This window comes from Cydia pomonella, chromosome 5 (genome assembly GCF_033807575.1).
Source record: "Cydia pomonella isolate Wapato2018A chromosome 5, ilCydPomo1, whole genome shotgun sequence".
Classification (NCBI taxonomy): domain Eukaryota; kingdom Metazoa; phylum Arthropoda; class Insecta; order Lepidoptera; family Tortricidae; genus Cydia; species Cydia pomonella.
Window position 1 is genome coordinate 24,247,311 of NC_084707.1, and position 13,600 is coordinate 24,260,910.

General features: G+C 37.2%; 1 protein-coding gene and 1 long non-coding RNA gene across 2 annotated transcripts; one reads left to right on the forward strand and one right to left on the reverse strand.

Annotated features, from left to right (window-relative positions):
- The first annotated feature begins 139 nt into the window (after window positions 1-139).
- LOC133518152 (metallophosphoesterase 1) lies at window positions 140-11,398 on the forward strand. The gene is made up of 7 exons (XM_061851750.1): window positions 140-289; window positions 378-593; window positions 1,200-1,365; window positions 2,674-2,804; window positions 5,683-5,797; window positions 9,371-9,590; window positions 10,802-11,398. Exons 1-7 carry the CDS (start codon window positions 273-275, stop codon window positions 10,978-10,980), a joined length of 1,044 nt encoding a protein of 347 aa, XP_061707734.1. The 5' UTR covers window positions 140-272; the 3' UTR covers window positions 10,981-11,398.
- LOC133518158 (uncharacterized) lies at window positions 4,385-5,073 on the reverse strand. Its single transcript, XR_009799447.1, has 2 exons — window positions 4,998-5,073; window positions 4,385-4,581 (listed from the first exon to the last, which is right to left on the reverse strand). It is a non-coding gene; the product is annotated as an uncharacterized LOC133518158 (long non-coding RNA).
- Window positions 11,399-13,600: the final 2,202 nt, after the last annotated feature.

The following is a 13,600-nucleotide window of genomic DNA, read 5'->3' on the forward strand; positions in this document are numbered from 1 at the left end:
ATTATAACTAACTTACCAATATTGTTTTTAATAAATCGTTACAAATGTCAGAATAAAATTAATATTTTAAATAAATAAAAGGCCAAAATAAATTAAGTTGACATTACAAAACAAAGCATGTGAACGAAACGTTAGAACCTGTGGAGCTTTGGTTCTACTTTATTACTTCAAATTTGTGTATGAAGATTAATTAAATTTTATTAATATTTATCAACTTTCAGGTTCATTTAATAAATATTAGTTTACAAAACGGTATTTAAAATCCAAAATCAATGTACATTCGACGAAAGTAAGGCACTTATTTTTAATTTAATTATCCATTTACCATATACTGATAAACGAAAAAATACGGTTATTTAATGTTGTTTTGATTTCAGTACAGCAGTTAAATACTGCTTGGGGATTGTATTAGGGGCGATTTTGTACGCTGAAGTGATTGTGTACTATATCCAAGCACTGCAATGGCAGGACTTACATTGCCAAGTGGGAGACAGAACTTGCACGAAGATACTTTTCATCGCCGACCCGCAGATACAGGGTGAATTAGCGGTGCCACCGCCTTTGAGCTATCTTTTTAACTGGGATAGTGACAGGTTAGTTGTGGATCTAATTTTTTTATTCAATATTAAAGGTAGTTTAGCCTAGATGCACAAGTTGCAAATGGTGCCGTATCTAACCTAAATTGTCGAGCGCGTATCTAACCCTTAAAAGCAAATCAATACCTTGTTTGAATTAACTATCAGCCCAGCACTGTCTTCTCTATATTTCATTTTTTTTAGCATTAGAAAAACAGGTAAACAATCTTGTGTTTTTAAAAATCAGTAACTTTTACTTATCAAAGCAAAAGAATGTAAAAGATTATATGTAATTTATAATTGTTACATATTTGCCGTGACTTATTTTTCAAGTGTTTTTCAATAAAAAGACATATCAAAATCGCTTACCCTCTTTCTAATGGTAAAAAAACGGCCTATAGGGGCTTAAGGGGCTATGTCAGTCTCCTAAGCCTCAATACCATTGTTGCATAGGTTTGCTGCATACTAAAGTTCTACATCTACTACTACAAAGTTCCCCGTCCAACCCTGCAACTTTCAGCAGGATCCTTTTGATCTTGACAGACTAACTCCTGGAAATACGGTGCTATCTTAATCATATTATGATATGATATCTTATCATGTACCAATTCCCTTGCATTTCAGATTTGTACAGATGACATTTTTAAGAGTTGTCCATCACTTCCAACCAGATGTTTTGGTGTATCTTGGAGACCTGATGGATGAAGGATCAATAGCTGATGCAGAACAATATTCGCACTATATCAAAAGGCTATCTGATATATTTGACAACATACCCTATCCTGTACATGTAAGATTGAAAATTCTACTATAAATAATTTTTTTTGAAAAATAAATATAGACAAATCATAGACAGTAGGCTTTTACACAGGCCCCCAACATGCGTTTTTGTGAGAAATCTTTACCCTTCCTAAGGGCCCCCAAACAAATTTTTATATGGGGCCCTGCCAAGGCATGCTACGTCACTGCTTTCACAATTGTTAAATTGTAAATAATGGAAGTCAGACAATATAGGTAAATAAATAGTATGTTTGTATGTGTATGTAACCACTTTATTGTACATAAGACATAATTCAGCCTATATACGTCCCACTGCTGGGCACAGGCCTCCTCTCATGCGCGAGAGGGCTTAGGCTATAGTCCCTAGTAGACTTCACATACACCTTTGAATTTCTTCGCAGATGTATGCAGGTTTCCTCACGATGTTTTCCTTCACCGAAAAAGCTAGTGGTAAATATCAAATGATATTTCGTACATAAGTTCCGAAAAACATATTGGTACGAGCCAGGATTTGAACCCGCGACCTCCGGATCGAAAGTCGGACACAATGAAACAGAATATTCGCAATGTACAAAACTTATCCCTAGTAAACCTTTGAGCAATTGAAAGTAAAACGTGACAGACAAACAAACACTATGTACAAAAAATAGTCATGCACCTTATCTCTATGCCTATGCCATGACATTTTTTAAAGTGCTTATAACAGAAATATAAAATTTAAAACCATGAAAATGGGGTTCACATTTTGAAATTTTATTAAGAGTATTTATACTACGTCGGTGGCAAACAAGCATACGGCCTGCCTGATGGTAAGCAGTCTCCGTAGCCTATGTACACCTGCAACTCCAGAGGAGTTACATGCGCGTTGCCGACCCTAACCCCACCCCCCTCGTTGAGCTCTGGCAACCTTACTCACCGGCAGGAACACAACACTATGAGTAGGGTCAAGTGTTATTTGGCTGCGGTTTTCTGTAAGGTGGAGGTACTTCCCCAGTTGGGCTCTGCTCTAGATCTGGAATGACATCCGCTGTGCTGTAGAGTATGTAGGGTTTTCAATCCTTAAGACTGGGTCGACCGTCAAATGACGCCCACTCATTAGGGGAATTGTGTTTTTTAATAAACCAATGAATTTCTGAATAAATCACAATCAGTAGGACAACAATACATACTGATTTATACAGAAACTTATTTGGGTTATTAGAAAACAAAATTACCCTAATGATGGCGCCACTGGATGGTTGAGCCGACTGTCTTAAATTGAAGCCATGCTCTAAACTAGTGAAATAGTGCCTTCAATTAAATTGTTTTCTTCTTTCAGCAAATCTGGGTACCAGGAGACAATGACATTGGAGGAGAGAATGAGCCCATCAAGTGGGATAAGGTGAAGCTATTTCAGAAGGTGTTTGCACAGCCACCAATAGTGGCAGTTAAAGACATATCATTCTACAGGTACTTTTATTATTTATTTTGAAACTTACAGGCCAAATCGAACATACACTGATATCAGAATGACATCGAACTGACGTCATTCAGTTATCGTGCATTTTGCTCGTACACGTATTGGGAGCGTGCACGACTGTCACGCAACCTTGTGTCCGCAAGTCTAGGGGAAAACGTCAATTCACTACATCTTATAAAACTACTCCAAAACTAAAAACTACTGAACGGATTTTCATACGACTTTCATCTATCAATAGAGTGATTCTTGAGGAAGGCTTAAGTATATAACTTGTTAAGGTTTTATGTAAATTGTTTGAAATATAACGATGTTGTCGGAAAAAATCACGCTGGCTAGGAGCTTTAATCGAAAACGCTGCCTAATCCGTTTGAGCTATAACAACACAATGTATGGTGGGGTTGTTTCTCATTCATAGATCTACAAAAAAGTCCGCGATGTTAAATGTCTATCTTTTAAGGATAACTTACTATATCCATTCTTAACTTCTAGAAAAAAATAACGAAATATGTGACATTTGCAAAGCTATTTACATGGATACATTATTAACAATTATAAAAAACATACGTTAGTTATATTAAGCATTTCATACAGATTACAATGGTCCCTTACACCATTCAATTTAAATGAATATTTCAGGAGTAATCGTAAATCAAAGTTTCATTTCGAGCTATATAATTGTACGAAATGTTAAAGACGCTATCCGCAGTTAGTTCAAATTTTTACCACCTTATGCGCTGGGATCGCTTTACTTACCCCCACCATGCACTTCGCACGGTCCCAATTGGTGCCGAGACACACAATAACTAAATCATATGATTTCAATATAAATCTGATGTCAGTGTATGTTCGAATTTGCCTGTTAAAATACCGACATCGAAACTCTAGAGTATTGTAGTATTACTAAGCCTGAAGAATTACCCGCATGTTGTCGTATCTTATTTTTTACCATACGTGCGTAATTATACGATTGTAGTCTCGCCCATACTGCTAGCAATCAATGACACTGTGCGAGCGGGACAGCAATATAAGAAATAATTGTGTAGTTTTATGAAGCCATGATGCTAGTGAAACTTATTTTCGGATTGGAGGTATTTAACTCGAAATTTGAGGAAAATTATTCAATATATTCAACCTATACACTATGAAATAAGTTTCCTTATCGGACTAAGGTAGACCCGGTTACAATACTTAATTCACGAAGGCTGATATTTGATGAAATCACATTTCATCAAATATATGCCTTAAGGTAAGGTTTAAGACGTCAAACTCTATCCGTGAAAATCAATATAACCTCGTGGCGCCCAAGGCTTTTTTGGCTCTTCTTTAACTATGACCCGACCGTCCTTCTTATAGGACATAATAGTTATAGTCCTATCCGCCCAAGATTTCGAGTTGAAATTTTTATGTGTTAGAGTTACCGGTTTGAAGTGAAACTTTCGGGGTATAATTATGATTATATTAGCATGTGTTTTGCAATTCAATTATTCGTCTACCTTTTGTTCTTTACAAAGGCCACTGGGCCACAATTACTAGATTAGAAGGAATTATTAAGTGATGTAAAATTAATAACTTTTTTAGGATTAATATGTTTATTTCAGTTATTTTTCAATTAAATAACAGTTATTTTTCAATTAAATGACTAGCTATTGTCTGCGTTGTCTCCATGATCTATTGTAAAATCTGCATCCGCTTCTCCGTCATCTTCAAACTCCGAATTGTCCAGGTTACCATCGCCCATAAAGGCTTGGATTTCTTCATCCCGCAAACCTGTGAATAAAACACCTTACGTATAGGTGATCAATGCAATCCTGAACCTCTGGCTAACAATACTGGGTTAGAATAGTGCTAGATAAGTGTATCTACACAGACTAGACACGAAAACTTAGTAGTGTAAAGAGTATTAAATTATTAGTGAAAAAGTAGCATTTTCATATTAGTAGTATTTCATAAACCAGCATAACATGAAGCCACAAACTAAAAACATTAAGATATTTTTAGTACTAGCTTCGACCCAACCGACTTCACAAAGTACATATTATTTCAAACCAAGATTTCGAAGAATTTAAGCTATAAAAATGCGAAATAATTATCTCCATTTAAGAATTACCCATTCATTAGCAACTTTTTGCATAAAAACATACTCGACAGTCACGGATTATCATAATAAAATGCGATTTACTTACCACGTGTTCGTGAGCCAGCCATACCGCCGTCCATTTATCAAAAAAATGACATCTGTCAATTGTGACAGCTAATGGTAGCATACCGGAAACTGTTCCCTAATATTTCGTTCAGAAATCGGAATAAATTATTTCTTTGACCCGCGAAATTTCAAAAATCTAGACAGAGTTTATTAATATGACCTTCTGAAAGGCGCATGAGCGGTAATTGAAAGTTACTGGAAAAAAGTTCTGGGCTGGAGTCGCCATGTTTATTTTGGTTTATCAAAAGGCGCGTGGGCGCCACGAGGATAAAGAATAATGACAAAAGACTATGAACTCTAAGTACTAGAAATAAAGTAGAATTTTACTAACGCACATACCCAAGGCCGGCTGTAATGTGACATGCGATAGATGGATGAAAAAATTTGATGCGATGGAATAAAAGTTTCACTTTAATTATGCGCGTGCGATAGAGATAGAAACAAGCGGGTCAATGTACGAAATTCTTCGTGCTTAGCATCCTTACTTTAGAGATGATAGATTGGGCAATTAAACTATCAGTTTATAACTTGGGGTATAAAAGAGGGTTTAGCAAACCATAGTTAAATATAAAAAAAACAGAGCTTAATATTATTGTTTTCATAATACTCTTTTAATCAATCCATTCTAATGAGCTTTTAAAATAATTTTATTGTTTGATTGACAGGATAAACGCCATCACGCATGCGTACCCCAAACTGCCCGAGAACGAGACAGACGACAATTTCAAGATAGCTGTCTCGCACTATCCGCTGCTGATACGACATGCCTTTATTACAGAGGTAAACGTGTCTAAAAAATCTATAGATACTAAAAACATATGTCAAATTGTTTATAAGTAATGTTCATTTGTGTAATTCCGAAAAGTTAACAATGTAGTGATAGTCCAAAAATCAACTCTAATTGATGGAATTATGGGTGATATTCGGAATTAGCCGACATTCTGAAGTAACCTTCGGACTTTTAATTTATTATGGCTAAACTACAGAACCGATTTTGATAAACAGCTTGTCCTGGAAATTTAGATAGCTTAAGACGAAACAGGAGCTGAGCCTGTACACAGATTTTTAGGTGAATATCGCCGTCGCGCTGACGAGTGCGGCATCGCGTAGCGAGAGACTATCCCTGTGTGTGTGTGTGTGTGGTGCGCGCACACATAGACCGCGAGCCAGGAACAGAGTCCCATGACCAATCGGCTCCCGGCCGAAAACTCGTGTAGTGGTTAACGTCTAGGTATGATGAACCCTCGTGGACTTCAGCTGCCGCTCCGTTGGTGGGTTGAGGAATGGCAGCCACCGGACGTAAAATAAAACAAAAAATTCATCACCTCCCGTTTCATACTTTGTCAAATGATAGTTCAGATGCTATTGTTAATTAAAAAAAAACGTCAGCTGGTTATATCGCGGTGGTAAGAACATCAGCTGGTCGCATCAACATGTAAAAAATAAGCGCTATACCTTTTCATGATAGCAATAACAAATCATGAAACTTTACATGTAGTATTTCATCAGGCTTTAACGCCTGAAAAGTAATCAGCGGATTACGTAATTTACACATTACGCATACTTTGCCGCACTTAAACTGGTAAGGCGCATATTTTTGACGGTCTTTCCACCTTTTTAAATATTTAAAACAGCATCTAGACTATCATCAAAGTATCAGCCGGGAGGCGATGACTGACGAAATATGCTTCTGGCGCTCGGTCTAACAGACGCGTACGCTGTTTGCGCTCGCGTCCGCGCGGGCTCCACGTGGCGCGGTGGCAGTGCGCGGCCCGCTCTAGCTAGAAGTTCTTGCAAACTTAGTCTTTGGTAATATTATAACACGTTAGCTCGTTACCGCCACTAAGCGCTTACTTATTCACTGTTCTTGATTTTAATAGGGTTGTTTCCATCTACAAATCTTAGGGCAGAATTGTATCCCAATAAATTCTTTTGGATTATAAGAACATGTTAAACTACTTTTAGAGGACCTCTGTAATGACCATATTTTTGTAAATATTGAATTTAAAAATATCTTTTGGCGCACGTCACGTGACCAAACTCGAAACGTCATTGAAGATTCTGATGACGTCACAACTCTCGGATTGACACTGTTGACAGTTAGGCGATAAACAACAAATGACAAATGTCAGTTGACAGTTCGTATCTTCTACGTGTGTATGTAGTTATGTGTCAAACCGTAAACTGTGACGTCACACAATTTTCAAAGAGCGTTTTGGGCGCGAAAGCATCTGTCAAAATATATTTAATTAATTTAACATATTTAAAGCCGTTTTTAGTATAAAAGTTGAATTTTAGGGCACCTTTTAGTTAATATAGAACGTAATACAAGCGTTTCAAAAAAATTGGAAACTACCCGTTTAAGTTAAATTTTAATCTTACGTTTAAATATAATAAGTTAAATGTAATATGATCCTAAGTTGGTCGAAATAAATGAATTTATATTATATTATTAAGAGTCCGCAGCAAGTACAGTTCTCCATACAAACGTAGTTACGCTCTCATTCTAAAACGACTAGCTAGATTGCTCTGAGACTGTCTGAAACTTACAATAGGATAAGGTGTGTCTATACCTGTAATTAGTTTATGTTGCTTCAGATACTATAGTTAAAAAAAATCATCAGAGGCCTTTGCGTCTATTGCAGACGATTTAAGCATTGCTGTTTAGACAACGGGTTTGGTGACTGTGGAGGCCGATGCGTGAGCGGCACGACCTCCCACATTTTTGGCAGAGAAAGCTCATGCCACCTGAGGTTCCAGTCCCGATTTGCTTTCTGCGACACCTTCTGCTATCTAACGTAGTAAACCAGGATTGGTCGCATAGCTTTCTCCCCTCCACAACACGCTTGCGCCATCCATCACGGTCTGCAGCTAAAGTTTCCCAGGCATGGTGGTCGATTTTAAATGTTGACATGTCACGCTTAACACAGTCTTTAAAGCGCAGCATCGGTCTTCCAACAGTTCCAACGTTCCTTTTAGCATACGCAACTGCACCAAGCAAGACACGTCGAGGTATTCTAGAGGACATTCTTTCGTTTGTTTTATAAGCTAATTACAGACATAGATACGACATATATACCTCATGTCAACACGTAGTTTTAAACCAATTTCATTTCACGTTCGAGGACGCGTAGAGAGGGCTGTGTTGTTGAACTAATAGAACATAGTCCACTAGAGCTGCGCTGAGCGATGATAGGTATTTAAATAAAGTGAGTCTATTTATTTTTATTTTTTAGGGTTCCGTAGCCAAATGGCATAAAACGGAACCCTTATAGTTTCGCCATGTCCGTCTGTCTGTCTGTCTGTCTGTCTGTCTGTCTGTCTGTCTGTCTGTCTGTCTGTCTGAGGCTTTGCTCCGTGGTCGTTAGTGCTAGAAAGCTGAAATTTGGCATGGATATGTAAATCAATAAAGCCGACAAAGTCGTATAATAAAATCTAAAAATTTAATTTTTTTTAGGATACCTCCCCTACACGTAAAGTGGGGGTGAAATTTTTTTTTCGCTTCAACCCTAGAGTGTGGGGTATCGTTGGAAAGGTTTTTCAAAACTAATACGGGTTTTCAAGAAACATTTTTTGATAAAGTGAATATATTCGGAGATAATCGCTCCGAAAGAAAAAAAAAATGTGTCCCCCCCCCTCTAACTTTTGAACCATAGGTCCAAAAAATATGAAAAAAATCATGGAAGTAGAGCTTAAGAAAGACATTAAATGAAAACTATAGCAGACATGATCAGTTTAGCTGTTTTTGAGTTATCGCAAAAAGTTTTCCCTTCATAGTAAAAAGACTTACTTTAATTAGGTACTGATTATGCAAATTTGCCTATTTGTTTAACTCGGGTGAAAGGTACCGTTTCATTCCTTGGTTAACAATTTACTATACTTTAAGCTCCAGTTTAGCTTATTGTGACGGAAGAGTAACTACGGAACCCTACACTGAGCGTGGCCCGACATGCTCTTGGCCGGTTATTTTATAATATTATAGGACATTATTACACAAATTGACTAAGTCCCACAGTAAGCTCAATAAGGCTTGTGTTGAGGGTACTTAGACAAAAATATATATAATATATAAATATTTATAAATACTTAAATACATAGAAAACACCCATGACTCAGGAACAAATATCCATGCTCATCACACGAATAAATGCCCTTACCAGGATTTGAACCCGGGACCATCGGCGTCATAGGCAGGGTCACTACCCATTAGGCCAGACCGGTCGCCGGTGTTTTTAACAAACACATCTCTCCCTACGCATCCGCACATATCTGGTGGAAACAACCAAAATCGTAGTTGTAGCTGTTACAAAATATGTAACATATCTACATTTAAAACGATTTACTTTTCCCTAGGTAACCAAACACGTCCAACCAGACATATACTTCTGCGCACACGACCACGAATCTAAATACACGACGCAAACGCAGAGGTTTGAACAGAACAAGATACACCAGTTCTACGGCAACGAAGTACTGGATATAGGGTTTGGGGGGGATGTCTATGAGATATATGTCCCGACTTGCTCGTATAGGATGGGTACGAGCAAAATTGGATATGGTGCGGCGGTTCTAGGTATGTATAAGTTAAAAAAAAAAAACATTTTTGGTACAAGATTACAGGCAAGTAATATTCATCGAGGCAATTCTAAAAACCCCAAACACAATTAGGTTGCGTTGTTTTATCACAGAGTTCCTATGGCCACCTCCTGTCTCCATCATCAGATCAGCTCGATGGTACCATAATATTGCATTGTCACCCAACTTACTATGTATGCAAATTTTCAGCTCAATCGGAAATGGGTCAAATTTAACTTGCAAGATTTTACCCGTACAAACATACATTGCAAGTTAAATAAAAGCTTGTACAAAATCATCTTGTAATATAGGTACTTAACTAAAATTAAAGCAATTAATTCTTTGGGAATATAGGGAACATTTAAGCCGAATGTAATATACATACAAAATACTTAGAAAGTGATAACAAGATGATAAATTGTATGACATTAACCTTTTTGACGCCAACGATGGCGACGGATATATCCGCACCGTAGCTCCAACGCCGAAGACGTATTAATCCGTCACAGATCACAGAGCAACATAGACCTACGTGCATATGCATAAAGTTCAATTATCAGTTTTGATACTTCGGTGACGTTGGCGTCCGAGTGACACCTTTTGTGTTTGACATGGCGTCGAAAATATGGAGTGTATAAGGAGGGAAATCTCTTATGGTAGAACAGTTGTAAGTGTCCAGCTGTGAGCTGTAAATAATAATTCGAAATCTCTCCGGTGGCGCCTAGGCTGACACAAGGACATGACGAGAATGGGGGAGGGGCAACAAATAAGCCGACCAAATTACGTAGGTTGTTTTTGGTATGTTGCCAGGAATAAAAAACGTGTTTTTAATTTTGTCGCATTGCGTAATATGTTCTGAAAATACTAGGTCTATGACATTTTATTTTGGTGTATTGCGGCGCCACGTATTTAATGTTTTTTTTCTGCCCTTCGGGCGGAAAGCGTCAACTTTGCTCCCGCTGCGCTAAACGAACTTGCCGGTTTCCGCCTCCGTCGAGCAGAAAAATAGTATGCGCACCACGGGAGGAAACGTAGGACATTCCATCCCGCGTGTTTGCCACCCTCGCCTTCGCCTCGGGTAACAATTTTACACGCGGCACGCAATTTCCTACTTTTCCTCCCTTGGGACACAAATAACTATTGATGGAGATTTTGCTTCTTATACACTCAGCCGAAATGGTAAATAAATAAATGTATGTAACATTTCAGACTACAACAACACGCGCCTGCGCTACGCCGTGCTCTGGTCGCCGCAGCGGTTCCTCTACCTCTTCGGCTACCTTGTTCTCCTGGTACTGGGCATTGCTTACGCGGCCGCTTGCCTAGTAAAACTGCTTTGTCAGTGGTATTTTAGGAGTACAAGCTTGCCTATGTATAGCAAACTTTAGCGGTGACAAATATACCCTACCTCCATGAACAAAATTGATATTTATTACAATGAAACATATGATAATAGTCGCCGCAGTTGGGGACGTTATCAAAGCTCAGTTGACAGAAGAGCAGTAGGCACTAATTGGTATACCCAAAGAGCATATAATCACTACGTTTTAAGAGACGGGACTTCCATACTAGCGAGTGGAATCCCTTTGTTTCGCAAATCATTACCAAAATGTACAACAAAGAACTGTCAAAGAACCATAGTACCAACATAAGCAATTTAAATAGTGTAGTACGCTACACGCTTGCGTTTCTTATCGATATCGATAAAATGGGGAGGGTTGAAATATAGACTCTTGTCTACAAATTTTGTACTCGAAATCAAGTTAGGATCGAGTCCACATTTAAGTTGTATGTTATATAGTGGATAGTTCTATGAAATTGAAATTGAAATGAGTGGACTAATACGTGGTCGAGCTTAATGTGGACTCGATTTTTTTTAGAACACCTTTTTGTTCTTCACCACTAGGAAGGATCAAAGTAGCACTTTTTTTCCCTACTAGGAGGGATCACTTTTTTTCCTCTTTTTGCATACTTCTTAGGTTAAATTATTTAATTTATTTACCATTAATTAAATTTATTTATTTATTTGTACCATAATAATTTCCTCATAGGTGATGTGAAAAGCAGTATGTAAATTTATCACGTGGTAGCAAAAATATTTCCACATTAGGGTGGTATTCCACCTATCCAATTTCTTGGTCCAATGTCATTGCGTCTCACTCTGTCATTAATCAAAATGTGAGACGCAATACACATTGGACAAAGAAATTGCATAGGTGGAATACCACCCATAGGCGTTAACACTTGAATCCCTCACTACGCTAGGATTCTATTTTAGAATACCTCGTTACACTCAGAATGTAATTATAAAATCCTTCACTATTTTTTTTCTTATTTTTTTTTATTAAAAGCACTATTTTCAAAATGATCTGCAGATACATGTTTCAATAAATGTAACTTTTCTATGGGAAGATGTATCAGGTCTTCGCTACCAACAAATTTAACCCACTGCCTGCATCTGAAAACATACAGCCTTGGTTATGTACAGTTTATATTCCAAGTGTTTGCTAATGAGATGATCAACTGATTATTTAGCGCTAATATGCATCTATAAATCATGTTTTTTGGCATCCAATTATCAACAACCCTTTATCAATGCTCTAACTTTTTATGTATTTATATGTCTGTTAATCATGAGAACCGGTCTGGCCTACTGGGCAAGTGGGCAGTAACCCTGCCTAAGAAGCCGATGGTCCCAGGTTCAAATCCTGGTACGGACATTTATTTATGTGATGACCATGCATATTTGTGTCATGTGTGTTTTCTATGTATTTATATGTATATATCGTTGTCTAAGTACCCACAACACATGTCTTATTGAGCTTCCTATGGGATTAAGTCAATTTGTGTAATAATGTCGTATAATATTTTTTATTGATCACAAAAAGAGAGATTAATTTACTTACATTTCAGATTAATATATTAAATAATGACTAGATTAAAAAAAATATGTTAAATAATGACCATTAATGCATAGATGATAGATAATTTTCCACTGAAAATCTTCGACGAATTAATTTTGTGTCATATTGCATGCAAGTTCTCAGGAAACTTCACATATTTTATTTAATTACTTACACTGATATACAAATAAACATACAATTATCGATAGTTTTAGTACATCCCTAGTTCACAACTAAAAATAATATAAAATATCAAATTTTCGATGTGTTTAAAGCCTGCTGCACCAAAATAAGGTCAAAAGTATCTAAAGCAATACGTACCGGTCTTTATCCAAGGGAAATTTCGCCATAAAATCCCTTTTTTCGTGATTTTGTCGAGTGGCTCGCTTGCCACATATTTCACACTTAGTAAACCGTTTTCTCGTTGGCATTGTAACAAACTTGTTCTTTACTCTGATCACGGTTCACTATTTTCGATATTTTCACTAAATAATAAAGAAATTGCACGAAATACCCGAACAAAACATTGAAGCCTTCATAACAAACAAAACAATTAGGCTGACAGTTGACTTGATGTAAACTTGACAGAATAAATAGCACTGACGTTTTATTTTTCTTCGTTGGCAAAGATTTGCGAAACAAGTTCTATACAAAACTTATTTTGTTCCTAGTTGCGTCAGCCTGGTATACCCTTGGGATACCTGCTAAGGCCTGTACCGAAAAAAAAACTGTTAATTTCAAACGGCTGTAATTTTGTTTCTAAGCGAAATGACCACGACTTTCTTACCACGATAGTAATCTTATTATTAAATGTATTTCAATATATATAATACTGGTTTTACGCTGTGCAACGTTACACCGGTAAATAGAAGAGATCACTGAAAATTGGTCTTTTGCAAATAGCAAGAAAATTCGTAACATTATATATGCTTGATTTCAAAACACTTAAAATTACCTCGAAGTTTCGTGCTTTTGATAATAAAAAACAGAGGCCTCGAAGCGGCAGACCTCTAGGAACTAGAAATAAGTGACCCGTCCCGGTCCGTCAGACAGATTGCTGACATAATTTGCGAAAACGAAGCATGCCTGTCATATTTATCGTATA

Excerpts from the sequence above, each read along its gene's own strand:
- LOC133518152 (XM_061851750.1), top strand. Across the intron at positions 2,805-5,682 it reads AAAGACATATCATTCTACAG|GATAAACGCCATCACGCATG; the intron begins GTACTTTTATTA and ends TTTGATTGACAG. Across the intron at positions 5,798-9,370 it reads GACATGCCTTTATTACAGAG|GTAACCAAACACGTCCAACC; the intron begins GTAAACGTGTCT and ends ACTTTTCCCTAG.